Genomic DNA, 13,038 nt, shown 5'->3' on the forward strand with positions numbered 1-13,038 from the left:
CTCTCTCTCTCTCTCCCCCCCCCTCCTCTCTCTCTCCATTAGATACCTTAGACAAATGCACATGTATGCTGATATGACGATAAGACGAAATTTTCAGGAGAAATGGAAATGCAGAGATATAGAAAGAGACTTCATATATGTGCCCTGGATGGATGAATGAACTCATCACGACGACATATACACTCAACAGTGTTAAAACTGTACAGTTACCTTTGGTTGAAGGATCTGTTTGGAGAGGGTGCGGTCCAAGGCCGGGTTGTTCTGTCTCCTCCTCTGGCACTACCTGATCTATCTCTTCCATTTCCTTCCTCTTTTTGATCATCTCCGTGCGGAGGGCATGAAGAAAGTCTGCGTTCTTGTCCCCTATTTCTAAATGAATTCGAAGCTGATTGTAAATACGTTTGTAAAACTAAACATTTGGACAATGCACAAAGATGGCGTTAACATCAACCGGATAAGAATTTCGTGAGGGCGTGAGAATATTGTTGATTGTTTGCCCCTTGAACAGATTATGTCGACTTTTTACTTCGAAATAATCTGTAAGAGGAATTATGTACCGTAAGTCATTAATAGGTCAATTTTACTTTTATTTGTACTAAGTTGACTTTAATTTGTACTTATAACTTGACTTATCATTTTGTTATATCTGTTATTTTCTTGTATATTTTATTTATGTATGCCCGCAGGGCACATTGAAAAACGCCTTAGTGGCGATATGTACCCCCTGGATAAATAAAAAAAACAATCAATGAATACAGTTCAAGTTTATAACGCGACCTCAAAGAGTGAGAGGGCGACAAGTTGTAGTAGTACTTTGTCGACGACTTGTCTTTGCTCGAATTTGACGGTTTTATATACTGCCATATTATTCCTTCATTGCCATTGTTCCTTTTAGAAATGTTAGCAAATGAGACACATTCATGCTCTACGCACCTTTGGTGATAGTCCACTTCTCTTTCCCAGTCATTAGACATGGCGTGATCATAATACCATCAGTGCTAGGCTTGTGTTCGTTGAACTCCAGTTGCAGTAAGCTGTCATGCAAGCTGCTCTTGCCATTTCCGTGCTTTCCCACCAGCATCAGCAGGGTGTTGAAGACTAGATGGGTGCCCTGCTCACAGGCTTGATCGTACAGCGCCTTCATCTCTGCGCCTCCCAATTCCACTTCTATTGGCTCTGATGCTGAGTTAAAATAGTTATCGTAGATGTTTTATTTGCTTCATTTTATGTACAAAAATAAGAAAAAGTTACAAAACTAAATGTTGTCGTTATTATATTATATTATATTATACTATATTATATTATATTATATTATATTATATTATATTATATTATATTATATTATATTATATTATATTATATTATATTATATTATATTATATTATATTATATTATATTATATTATATTATATTATATTATATCATATTATATTATATTGATTAAACTCATAAAAGTCTGTTTTGCTGACAACAATCTAAGAGATTGAAGGAAAATGAAATAAACGTTTCTTTACCTGGGCGAATAGGAGGATCTATAGGACGACCCAGATCCTCCACATCAGATTTTTCTGTGTCCGAATCGTCACTCTCGGTGTCATCTGTAGCAGAAGAATGAGTATACCTGTCAGCATGGTAAGTATGTACGCTAGTTTGGTTTGAGAGATGTGAAGATTGATTGAGGGTCTTCATCGGGGGCGTGGTCATAGCAACGCTAGACCGGGTGATAGATAACCATTGTTCTCGGGAAAAGGTAAATTAAAAGTAATTTCATAGGTTTGGGGTGAGGTTCTCTAGCAATTTCCGTCGGAACTGCAGGAATGTTTTACATTTGAAGCAAGATTGGTCAAGAAGGGATGAACTATGAAAAAATGAAGACTTGATTTTAATGTTAATGGTGAAAATCGTGACCTAATTTGCAGGATTAATGAGAGAATTGTGACACTTCTGGTAGGGCATGTCTGTCTGTTAGTATGGACATACATGTACGGTAGTACACTTCTGCTAGATTCCAATGTGTGTATTACCCATACTATAGTATGGGAGAAATGTATTGTTTTCCCTCATGTTTCTCCTTCTCCTTCTGCCATCTCTCTCTCTCTCTCTCTCTCTCTCTCTCTTTCTTTGTTTTTCTTTCTAGATCCAAATCTCCTAGATCCCGAATTCACAACACTAACTTTTCTGAGTTAGGAACTCAAACGTGTCGAAATCGACGCCAGCTTCCTCCAGATTGCGGACCAGTGCTCCCACGGTCGCACCCGACCCTTTCCTGGCCCTCCAGTCCATCAGCATGGAGAAAATCTGTGACCTGGGGTTGCGGGGGTTGTCTGCCTTGTACTTGAATACGTCTGCCGTCGTCATGCCCAGGTATATGGCCAGCATCTCCCACTCCCTCCCTGGATAAACACAGAGATACTTTTAGTCATTACTTACCCCAAGACCTTAACGTTAGTCTTACATCTGTTGAATGTTCATCATATATGCATGTTTGTACCTAGCCCAGTGTGGCAAAAATGAGCAACAAAGGTCATCATTCATTATAAAAAATCAGGGTGCGAGTTCACAGTTCGTGCACTGGCCAAGCTCGTGTAAAGTTAATAACAATACTCTCTCTAGGTAATATTAGGTACAATGTTACTCGGTGACAATGTCACTCTATCCAAAGCGCTCTATTCACTATCATGTTGCATTGAACGCGTTACAAATGTAACATGATAGTCTGCATGTTAAGCTGTTTCTCTGTGACGCGCTTGTTGCCCACTTCAGGAGGGACCTTCATGTATTGCCGGTTGTTGAGTTGCATTTTTACCATCTTCTGGGCGACCTTTTCTTCATCTGCATATGGTGGTAATTTTTAAATATTTTTAAAGCACCTAGGCTCACACATACACTCCTCCACCCGCAGCCAAAAATATAATTATTTCCAGTTTTCGCCACACCCTACCAAACACCACGTCTGAACCAATCCACCCAGCCGTTCTTGAGTTATCTTGTTGACCAACAGACAAGCGCAAGTGAAAATATAACCTCCATGACATTTCATGGACCTGTAACAAGGTGGAAGCACCGTTGCTCTCAGAACGTAGACAGAAACTATGCCTTTTAATTCTGGATTGAAATATTGGAAACCCAAATACTATCAATGCTTCAAAGGGATCGGACTATCATGGTACATGTATTATCACCAGAAACAGTCAAATACAGAACAATCAAATGCAGGACAGACAGACCAATATCCAGTCACGACGGATCAGTCGATACCGTGACAGCACGTCAGACCCAGTGTGTTTTCATAACGATGTGTGTGAGCCTAGGTGCCCATTGTCAGTATGTGTTACTCTATAAGGTAGGTATACTACCGTAGTTTTAGACCATACAAAAGTCGCTGTACTTTTTGTTGTGTCAATAAAGTATATATATATATATATATATATATATATATATAGTAGTAGTAGTAGTGTGTGTGTGTGTGTGTGTGTGTGTGTGTGTGTGTGTCATCTAAAGCTTTCGATACAGTTAATCATTCCATTCTACTTAATAAACTAAAACGATATGATATATGTGACTCCGCAATAATATGGTTCTCCTCTTATCTATCCAATAGACAACAATACATAACTCTTAATGATAATAAATCACAACCTAAAATAATAGAATGTGGTGTCCCACAGGGTTCGATACTAGGACCCCTACTTTTTCTGATCTATATAAATGACCTCGAAAAAGCATCCTCAATTATATTCTTTATCCTATTTGCAGATGACTCAAATCTTTTTCTTTCAAACTCGAATTTTGATACGCTTGTAAAAACTGCTAACGAAGAATTGAAAAAGGTTATATCGTGGTTTGAGTCAAATAAATTATCAATCAATGTAAAGAAGACATATTACCTTATTTTCTGTAATAGCAATAAAACCTATAACAGAAGCGCCAAAATCCTTTTAAAAAGTGTACCCCTTTCTCAAGAGAGTTAAGCCAAATTCTTAGGTATAATAATTGATGATCGATTGACCTGGAAAGCACATATAAATATGTTAGACAAAAAAAATTTAAAAACTATCGGTATTATTGGAAAACTTAAACATCTTCTTACTCAAAAAACCATTATTACCATATACAATAGTTTAATTTACCCATATCTAACATACGGGAATATTGTCTGGGGATGCGCCTACAAAACCACACTACAGCCCCTAGTATTACTCCAAAAAAGATTTGTTCGTTCAGCCACCGGCGCCAGTTTCCACGCACATTCTGCACCTTTGTTTACGAAACTTAAGATTTTGAATATTTTTTATATAAACAGACTTCATCTGACGCTATTTACGTTTAAATTCCTTAACTGTTCTCTTCCAGACACATTTAATGGTCTTCTAAATCTTAACTCCCATTTTCATACTTACCAAACTCGACAAAGTGCCCATTTCCATATCCCCCTAGTTAGAACGTCCGTAGCCCAAATGAGTGTAAAATATAAATGTATAACTACTTGGAATAATCTCCCGCTCCACCTGAAATGTTTAACATCAATGATTAGCTTTAAACGAAATCTTAAAAATCACCTACTTTCCTTTCCCACCGACATTTGATATCTTATCACTTTGATTTCATCTGTATAAGTTTGAATTTCCGTTTCTTCTTATTTACGATTTCAATTTGAAATTCATGTATATTTTCTTGAGTTATTGCTTCAATTCTGCCTATGTATATACTGCTGCAGTTAAACCTCTGTTAACCTATGTCTTAATATATCTTTTCTAATTAGCGTTATTCATCAATTACTTTTGTTATTCATTTTTATTTTTTGTTTTGTTATCATTGTTATTTTCATCATATTGATCAAATTCATTATTTGCTTATTGTTATTTATTATTACCATTTGTGTAGTCAGCACTATTACAGTTGTTAATTAATTTTGTCGGGGAAGATCGCGGACAGGCCAATATGGCTTAATATCTTTCCCGAGCATTTTATTTTATTGTCAGTAAGATGTTCATTTTATTGTTTAAAATTCATGCGAACCAATAAACAAACAAACAAACAAACGGTGTGTGTGTGTGTGTGTGTGTGTGTGTGTCACGATGTGTGTGTATGTGTGTGTGTGTGTGTGTGTGTGTGTGTGTGTGTGTGTGTGTGTGAAGCGGTGTATATAACGGTGTGTGTGTGAAGAGCCATTTGATGTGTAAAATGATGCATGTATTATATAATTATATAATGAAGCGGTGGCGCAATGTATGTGTATGTAACGTTACATCGGAGAAGTATACATGTGTCTGTTCGAAGCGGCCATTTGTATGTGTAAAATGCATGTAACGTTATATGTATCATACATATTATGTGATTTTGCAACATTTGGCCCTCCGTACCCCTCCCCTTCTGAGGCCCCGGGCCGTTACCTGGCTACCTGGATAACCTTTGACTTTAGTTGGTGTAACGTTACTCGGATCGTCACGCACCAAGTAACAATGCCCCACCTGTGTATTTACATTACGCCAGGTAACGGTCCGGGGTTTGCCGCCCCCCCCCCCCCACGGGTGGGATTCATAAACCCCCGGTCGAGGGTTTGTATAAACACAGGCTACACGAGATCAACAACCGTTAATCTAAAAAGATCATCTAGAAAGTCATCTTTCCTAATACAAAATCTTTCATTCACTACATATCATTTATTTGATAAGATACCGTAGAAGGTGCAAAATCACAATCTTAACAGATACATGTACTCGCAAAATACATCTAAAACTAGTATCTGCTTATAGCAGCTCTACCGCACGACTACTAACCTACGGCCAATTCCGGATCCACGCGATTATGAATAGTTTCTAAAATATGCATTTACTTCAATTTAAAAACTGCTAGGCGTTACCATGCACACTGTTTACATACACTCTTCTTCTTCCTCGACTTTCCTCACTTCCACGGCTATGAGGAAGTAGTCACGAGAATTGTTATTTATGCTGCCATTGTATGAAATTGTAGTTATTTACAGTATGCAGTTGATTGTAGTTTACTTGAACATGTAAAGGGCTCCAGGAAGATTATTAGACATATGTCATTTCACCAATGGAGTATGCAGCAATGCTAACATATTAAAACAAAGCCATGGGATAAAAAAGTAATATATACATGGTTTGCTCTGCGGCCTCAAAGTTCCACAATGAACAATTTCTTAGTGTCAGTATCTTGTTAGATAAAAACAGTATCTTATCATCCCAAAATATCTACTTCTCTGAAGACATGACAATGAGGCTATCTACCTCCACATGGCGGACTGTAACGTCAGAACGTCAAGTATAATATTGTTAGTCATACTGGCCCTGTGACCCACCTAAGTTTCCCGCCAATTTGTAGAGTTGCTGCTCTGTCACACGGCTGCTGGTCTTGTCTGCTTCACGTCGGACCTTCAGTCTCCTCAAACTGTCGACCACGTCGTCTTTCTCTAATAATCACAAGCGATAATAAAGCACACTTTGTGAAACTCTATTCCGTAACATGGTTTGTCTGTTACTACATGGCAAACATGTTGTTCTGTATGATGCTGAGAAGGTGCGAGTATGACCGTAACGTTAATTATTTGGTGACGGATTCAAGGGGATACCAGCATGGCAAGAAAACTACAAGCAAGTAACGTGGATTTTCAGTGGGCGCTACTGTCTATTAAACTGTCTATTAACCACACTTACTTCTTTTATTTTCACTTTGAAGATCTTTCTTTTCTTCTTCCTCGACTTTCCTTGCTTCCTCAGCCAACCTTCTATGTCCTAGAGTTGTCAGCAGCTTGATCAGAAGACCGAGGTTACCCCTGCCAATCTCACCGGCCTCCTCCAACTTGATAAAAATTTCGTGAGCACCGGCGGCCTTCCCGAGTCTGGCTCGCTCTAACTTGTTGTCAGTAGCGAGCATGGCTCGGAGGCTCCTAACATCGCTCACAACCAGGTATTGAGATATCTTGTGGTACAGTAGGAAACGGGCAGAAATTTGGGACGACATAGTCCTCGTACCAGGGCAGCTCTGTAGGTATTAACTGCACAGGTGTACGGACTGTACCCACTGAGATCTGTACCAAAATGTCCGCCCCTCTACCAACCCAAACCCGGAAGTATTCTACCCCACAACCAATGCTCAAATTACCGTACGATCTAGTTTCAAGTTCAAGTTTTATTAATAAAATCAGCCTTGCAGCCAGTTCACATGTCAACCAAGCTGAATAACACTGATTTTTACAATTTTGTACATAGAAAATAGTAAATACAAAATGCACATTAACATTACAATACATATACATATACAAACACGCAAACAATCATGTTACAAAGCCACACATCATGACATGGGCACTGAAATAAAGTCCAGAGAGTCCTGAAAGTCCTTACTGCAAGGACTCGTTGTACAGGCATATTGCCTTGTGTAAGAAAGAGTACTAGAAAGGTCCCAGTTGCGATACCAGACTTGATAATTTCCAACAAATATTCATGGTTTGGACAATCGCCAAAACTTGTGCATGAAATTCTGCTATATGTACTAGTACCTGACTTAGTAACTTTTTCTGGACATTTATTCTTGCAGACAAACCGCCCGAGTTAATGAATAACATGCTTCAAAAGTGTTACTTGATGTGTTAAGGCAAATCGATGTATTTGAGAGGAACATTGATATATATGATGTGGGTGCTAGGTTTTTCTTTGACACGACTGTTTTTTCCCCGACCGTTTCGACGGCTTATGCTATTTGTTTACCGGTAGTAAACACCTGGTAGCAGTAGGAAGTGACCTCCGGGTCACCTGAGGGGCTGTTTTGTTTTGTTTACAAAAGGTGAAAGGTAACGTATTAGGTTGTTTTCTTGACCTCTTACACAGGTAAGCTCTGGGACAGTGTCTGGATACAGGCACATCGAGGTCTCACAGTTAATTAAAAGATCACGAGAAATTACTTAAATCGTCATAAGATACGAAATACGAAACAATACGAAAAGTAAAGGCCCTTTTTATCTTTAATCTATGAACAAGGCAAGTAACCCTTAGCTCTCAGCGTTGAACTAAGAAACTCCAACAAGCAGTGATTGAAACCTAACTCACAATTAGGCATAATTTGCATCCGTGTTCGACTGTTCATTCATATCGTTTATATATGTATACACTGCAATGCCACAAATCATGGTAAATGATGTTTTGGTTCTTACTGCTAGTTGTATGCAATCTCATGATTCTGAGACATTTTTTGGGCTTTGGCTTACACACAGATCTTACATATTGTAGAAACTTGCAATATCGTGATTTCAATTTCATGATTATAAGTAACGTTACATGTACTCTTCATTTTGCTTTCCAATTGCAAAATACATATGATATTTCTTTACAATATTCTTCATCAACGTTTATTTATCTAGCGCCTTTGACATGCTGGTTATTTTCCAACATGAATCAATAAGAAACTATGACTAAAATGTACATATCTAAGGAAACGTATTGCTGTTGTTGTTCGTTCAAAGAAAAAGAAAACTCTAAGGTGTAACAATTCATGGCGACATCATTTGTTCAGGAAATTAGAAAGGCACATCATCTCTCTCTCTTTCTTTCTTTCTCTCTTTCTTAATCTAGATCTCCTTGTGGATCAAGATCCACAACACTAACCTGGCTTTTCTGAGTTAAAAACTAGATCTTTTGGTGAATGCGATATTCAGAAGATTGAGGGATCTAGCTTTCATGCGTTAAGAACTAGATCTAGATCTAGGCCTTCTTGTGGATCAGAAATCACAACACTGGCCTGATCTAGCTTTTCTGAATTAAGAACTCAAACGTGTCCAGTGCTACGCCAAAGTCCTCCAGATTGCGGACCAGCGCTCCCACGGTCGCTCCCGAGCCTTTCCTGGCCCTCCAGCCCATCAGCATGGAGAATATCTGTGACCTGGCGTTGTAGGGGTTGTCTGCCTTGTACCTGTCCACGTCTGCCTTCGTCAGGTCCAGGTGTATGGCCAGGTTCTCCCACTCAGAACCTGGATAAACACAGAGATACTTTGTCATTACACTGTATTACTTACTCCGGGCAAACTAGGTATGACATTCAACAAGACCTCAACGTTAGTATTGTTTTACAGTATCTGTTGACTGTTCATCATGTTTTGTCATGACCTGGACTTAGCCTGGGTATCATGACCAGGACTTAGCACAGGCAGGCAAAAATGTGCTACGACAGTATAGTACATGTAATTCAAACCCTGATAAAGAATCAGGGTTTCTGCAAGCTAACAATTGTCTTCTGGTAGCACTGTCTGAACTCGTGCATTGTTAGTAGCAATACGTACTATACTTGATGTGTGTAGCCCAATATTGGGTGCAATGTACACAGGTACACTGTCACATTATACAGACTGTTATATTTACTTTCATGCTACAGTGAACGCGTCACAAAACCTCGACAACTCACCAAACTTCCCAGCCAGCGTGTTGAGTTGTTTCTCCGTGACTCGCCTGCTGCTGACCTCAGGTGGGACCGTCATGTACTGCCGACGGTTGTTGACTTGCAATTTTGCCATCTCCTGAGCGACCTTTTCTTCATCTGCATATGGTTGCAGGATGGAGATTTTTCAACGATTCATAGTTTTCAAACAACATTTTTCTGAAGCATTGCATTGGGAATTCTAGAAATGTACATCACTTTGAAAATGATTTATACATGTACTTCAATATCATTTTTGTCAATATTCAGTGGTTTATGTTCTTATTTATCTATTTGTTAGACTGATATGTACGTTCTTTATTGCAAGTTCATGCCCGAGGGCAAATTCCAAACTGACATTGACAAGGACAGGGAGTACAGAATGTATTGAGGAATGGTATAAAACCATATGCTAACATGAGGTTCTACGTTCTACATGTGTACTAACTTTTTATCTCTACTTAAAACTACTATGTATCTATATGTGACAGGGAGAGAATATGTAATATATAAACGGGGAAAGAGAAACATGGTAGATACTATTCTAAAACAAACAAACAAACAAACAAACAAACAAACAATTCTAGTTAAGTCCTACCTGTCAATGGAGATCCAAACCCACTGCCAGCCCTCTGTACTACCGCTTTCTCTCTTGTCTGTGTACCTGTCTGAGGCAGCGGCCGCTTTAGGCACGTTTCGTCCTCTGGCGTTACTAGTTGGTCGGACGATGGTCTCGTCGTCTCTTGTTCGGGGTGCCTGGCCTCGCTGGAGCTGGTCGTGGTTTCGTCCTCTTTTGGTTGTGATTGTTGTTCTGGTTGTGGTTGTTGTAGTGGTTGTTTCGTTGCCGACTCCTCGTCTGCTGTCTTGAGATCCTTGTACAACCAAGGGTAACGCTCTTCCAGCGATTCCAGAAATACACGGAAGGCATTAGGACCTCGTGTGAAGAGGATACTCAACAGTTTCTCTACTTGTAACTTGTTCACTTTTTCTGCTCTCACCTGTTCAAGGTCATTAAAGTCGAAGATATCCTCTTGTATTAGATGATCCATGACTTCGTCTGGTCTAAGATCCTTGGTAAGGTCTTTGTACTTCTTCTTTATGATTTTCTTGTGCCTTTCCTCCATTCTTGTCTTCCTAGAACATCGTAAGACGCAGAGTATAAGTCGGACGACCTTTTTTCACTACCAGGCGGTCAGGGTTAAGTTAGACGAAAACCCGGAAGTAACGTATAGACTTCGACTGTTTTTCTATCACAACGATAGACACATGACAAGCCCGAACGTAAGGTTTTAAATGGACGAAATTAATTTAGAAAGAAATCTACTGCACCTTTTGGCACACTCGTCTTGTGAGTACTAGAAGTACTTCCTGTGCTGTCCCTTAATAGGTCGGAATTCCCCCTGAGTCAGTTATACCTTTTTGTTGACACCTGCGCACAGGTATAATACCCATGATGCACCGGGCGGAACAAAACAAATGGCTGCCTGGACGACTTGTTTTAATTCTTTGCGTAGCCTAGCATCGGTTATTTTATTAATACTAGCAATGCTGTAGTACGTTTTGGCCCACACATGTTGATTCTACCAAATCAGTTCGTAGGATAACCTATCTTATAGTCCAAGGGCATTTTCTGTGCGTAAGACTCCAAAGTTTCTACATGTACTCTTAAACTCCACGACTATGCCAAGTGTAAACTTCGACCACTGGGTACTGTGTTCTTGTATACAGCTTCTTACATGATTGAATACATTCAAAACTAAACACCACATACTTCAGCCGGACTAAAAGTATATAAGGAGTCACGTCTAGACTCGAAGTACAAAGCAGTTACATACTAGTATAGACGTAATGTCATTTACGGTAAATGTGTATGCATGTATCACATTTGTATAAACAAAACCTACTTCAAGTATCAGCCGTTGACAAAGGACCGCAGTGTACGAACGAACTTATGACCACTTATGTCTGGACTCCACTTTTCACGAACTGACCACTTGGAGAACTTTGGCCGTCTTTTATATCGGACAGGATGCCCTCCACATGTACATGTACACCAGGTCGCCCTGGGATGTTATCAGGAAATGTGTCAGATTTCACTGGGATTGTCTTCGGAACTGGGTCGGACGTGGCTGGGATCCCAGTGGGATCCCGGACCTAGTTTCGAAGACAACCCACATTGGCATCTGGAATGGGGTCAGACTGATAGATAAATAATAGCCTGGCTATTGTTGTCTCCAAAACTGGGTCTGGGATCTAAATGGGATCCCGATGGGATCTGGAATGTGGTCAGACTAATAATTAATGATAGCCTGGTGTCCAGGCTGTCGCGGGTTTTAACTACGCTGGCTATATATAGGAGAAAATTTGCCAGGGGAGTTTGACCGCCTTGGGTTTTGACTGACCGCGCAGAGGAAAGAACAAAGGACATTATACACATAATGTCCTTGAAAGAACCAACCTTCCGCGTCCGGACTCCCTTGGCCAATTTTACTCTCTTTTGTTTGTCGAATTCTACGATCCCATAGAAAGGCCTGGTGGAGGCTAGATTTTCTTCGGGGCTGCAGAAGATAGCTGCTCCGCCTGACCCAGTTATATGCCAAACAGGCTCAGCGGAAAGTTCGACCACTTACTTAATACTGTGTACAGTTATCATTATACATGTACACTCAAAACCAAAGACCACATGTTCAACCGACACTCCAAAGTAAGGATTTATGTTTACCGTTTCTGGTGGCACTTCTTAAGAACTGCCATTCAAACATCGACTTAAAACTTTCGTTTCTTGACTATGATAGGTTATAAGCAAGATAGGTTCTTTCTAAGTTTTAAGTCGATGTTTGAATGGCAGTTCTTAAGAAGTGCTACCAGAAACGGTAAACATAAATCTTTACTTTGGAGTGTCGGGTGAACTCTGTGGTCTTTGGTTTTGATTGTATAATGAGAACTTTACACCAGACCACAGTATCAAGTACTCAAAAGTTTTATTTTTCTAAAAATGGATATTCATATCCCGTATCACACCACCGTTTTGGAAGCTCCGTTTCTAAAAGCGCCATATCTCGCGAAGGTAGCCTGGTATCCAGTCTGATTCGTGGTCGGGGCCGCAAGAGCTCTGGCCCGCCCGCCTCACATAAGCTTCCCGGTGTGTATTTCACGAGAGATTAATTAGCCCTCCACGAATCGTGTACCCTGGGTGCCAGCCAAGTTTACAGGCCGCTAACCGTTTTTTTCGGCAGCCAGGGTACTTCGCCCGCAGAGGAGTATATCGGCCTGCCTAAACACCCCAATACCCCCAATCACGATCGGACTGGATACCAGGCTATCGCGAAGGAAGCCTCTGTCATTCCCACAATCGCGAGTTCATATCAGGTTCGGATTAGATTCGGATCAGATTCTGACCAGATTCGGAAATTAAGGATTCGAATCAGATTCGGAAAGGATCCTGATCAGCCTTCGGAAAGGATCCTGATCAGATTCAGAAAGGATCCTGATCAGATTCGGAAAGGATCCTGATCAGATTCGGACAGGATCCTGATCAGATTCGGAAAGGATCCTGATCAGATTCGGAAAGGATCCTGATCAGATTCGGACAGGATCCTGATCAGA

At 40.1% G+C, this 13,038-nt stretch overlaps 3 protein-coding genes across 3 annotated transcripts in view; all 3 read right to left on the reverse strand.

Moving 5' to 3' along the window:
- Positions 1-6,987, reverse strand: part of LOC109476875 — an 11,386-nt gene extending 4,399 nt beyond the window's left edge. The window contains exons 1-6 of the mRNA XM_019777890.1: positions 6,681-6,987; positions 6,326-6,436; positions 2,175-2,393; positions 1,515-1,598; positions 934-1,182; positions 211-369 (exon numbers count right to left, since the gene is read on the reverse strand). Of these exons, the coding sequence (XP_019633449.1) occupies positions 211-369; positions 934-1,182; positions 1,515-1,598; positions 2,175-2,393; positions 6,326-6,436; positions 6,681-6,987 (1,129 nt within the window). The remainder of the gene's footprint in view (positions 1-210; positions 370-933; positions 1,183-1,514; positions 1,599-2,174; positions 2,394-6,325; positions 6,437-6,680) is intronic.
- A 986-nt stretch (positions 6,988-7,973) lies between these two features.
- LOC109477008 (death domain-containing protein CRADD-like) lies at positions 7,974-9,556 on the reverse strand. Its single transcript, XM_019778022.1, has 2 exons — positions 9,421-9,556; positions 7,974-8,989 (listed from the first exon to the last, which is right to left on the reverse strand). The coding sequence occupies exons 1-2, from the start codon at positions 9,527-9,529 to the stop codon at positions 8,766-8,768; spliced, it is 333 nt and encodes a 110-aa protein (XP_019633581.1). The 5' UTR covers positions 9,530-9,556; the 3' UTR covers positions 7,974-8,765.
- A 463-nt stretch (positions 9,557-10,019) lies between these two features.
- LOC109476876 (death domain-containing protein CRADD-like) lies at positions 10,020-10,853 on the reverse strand. The gene has a single exon (XM_019777891.1). The coding sequence runs from the start codon at positions 10,554-10,556 to the stop codon at positions 10,020-10,022; it is 537 nt and encodes a 178-aa protein (XP_019633450.1). The 5' UTR covers positions 10,557-10,853.
- Positions 10,854-13,038: the final 2,185 nt, after the last annotated feature.

This window comes from Branchiostoma belcheri, unplaced genomic scaffold, assembly GCF_001625305.1.
Source record: "Branchiostoma belcheri isolate BF01 breed outbred unplaced genomic scaffold, Haploidv18h27 scaffold4, whole genome shotgun sequence".
Classification (NCBI taxonomy): domain Eukaryota; kingdom Metazoa; phylum Chordata; class Leptocardii; order Amphioxiformes; family Branchiostomatidae; genus Branchiostoma; species Branchiostoma belcheri.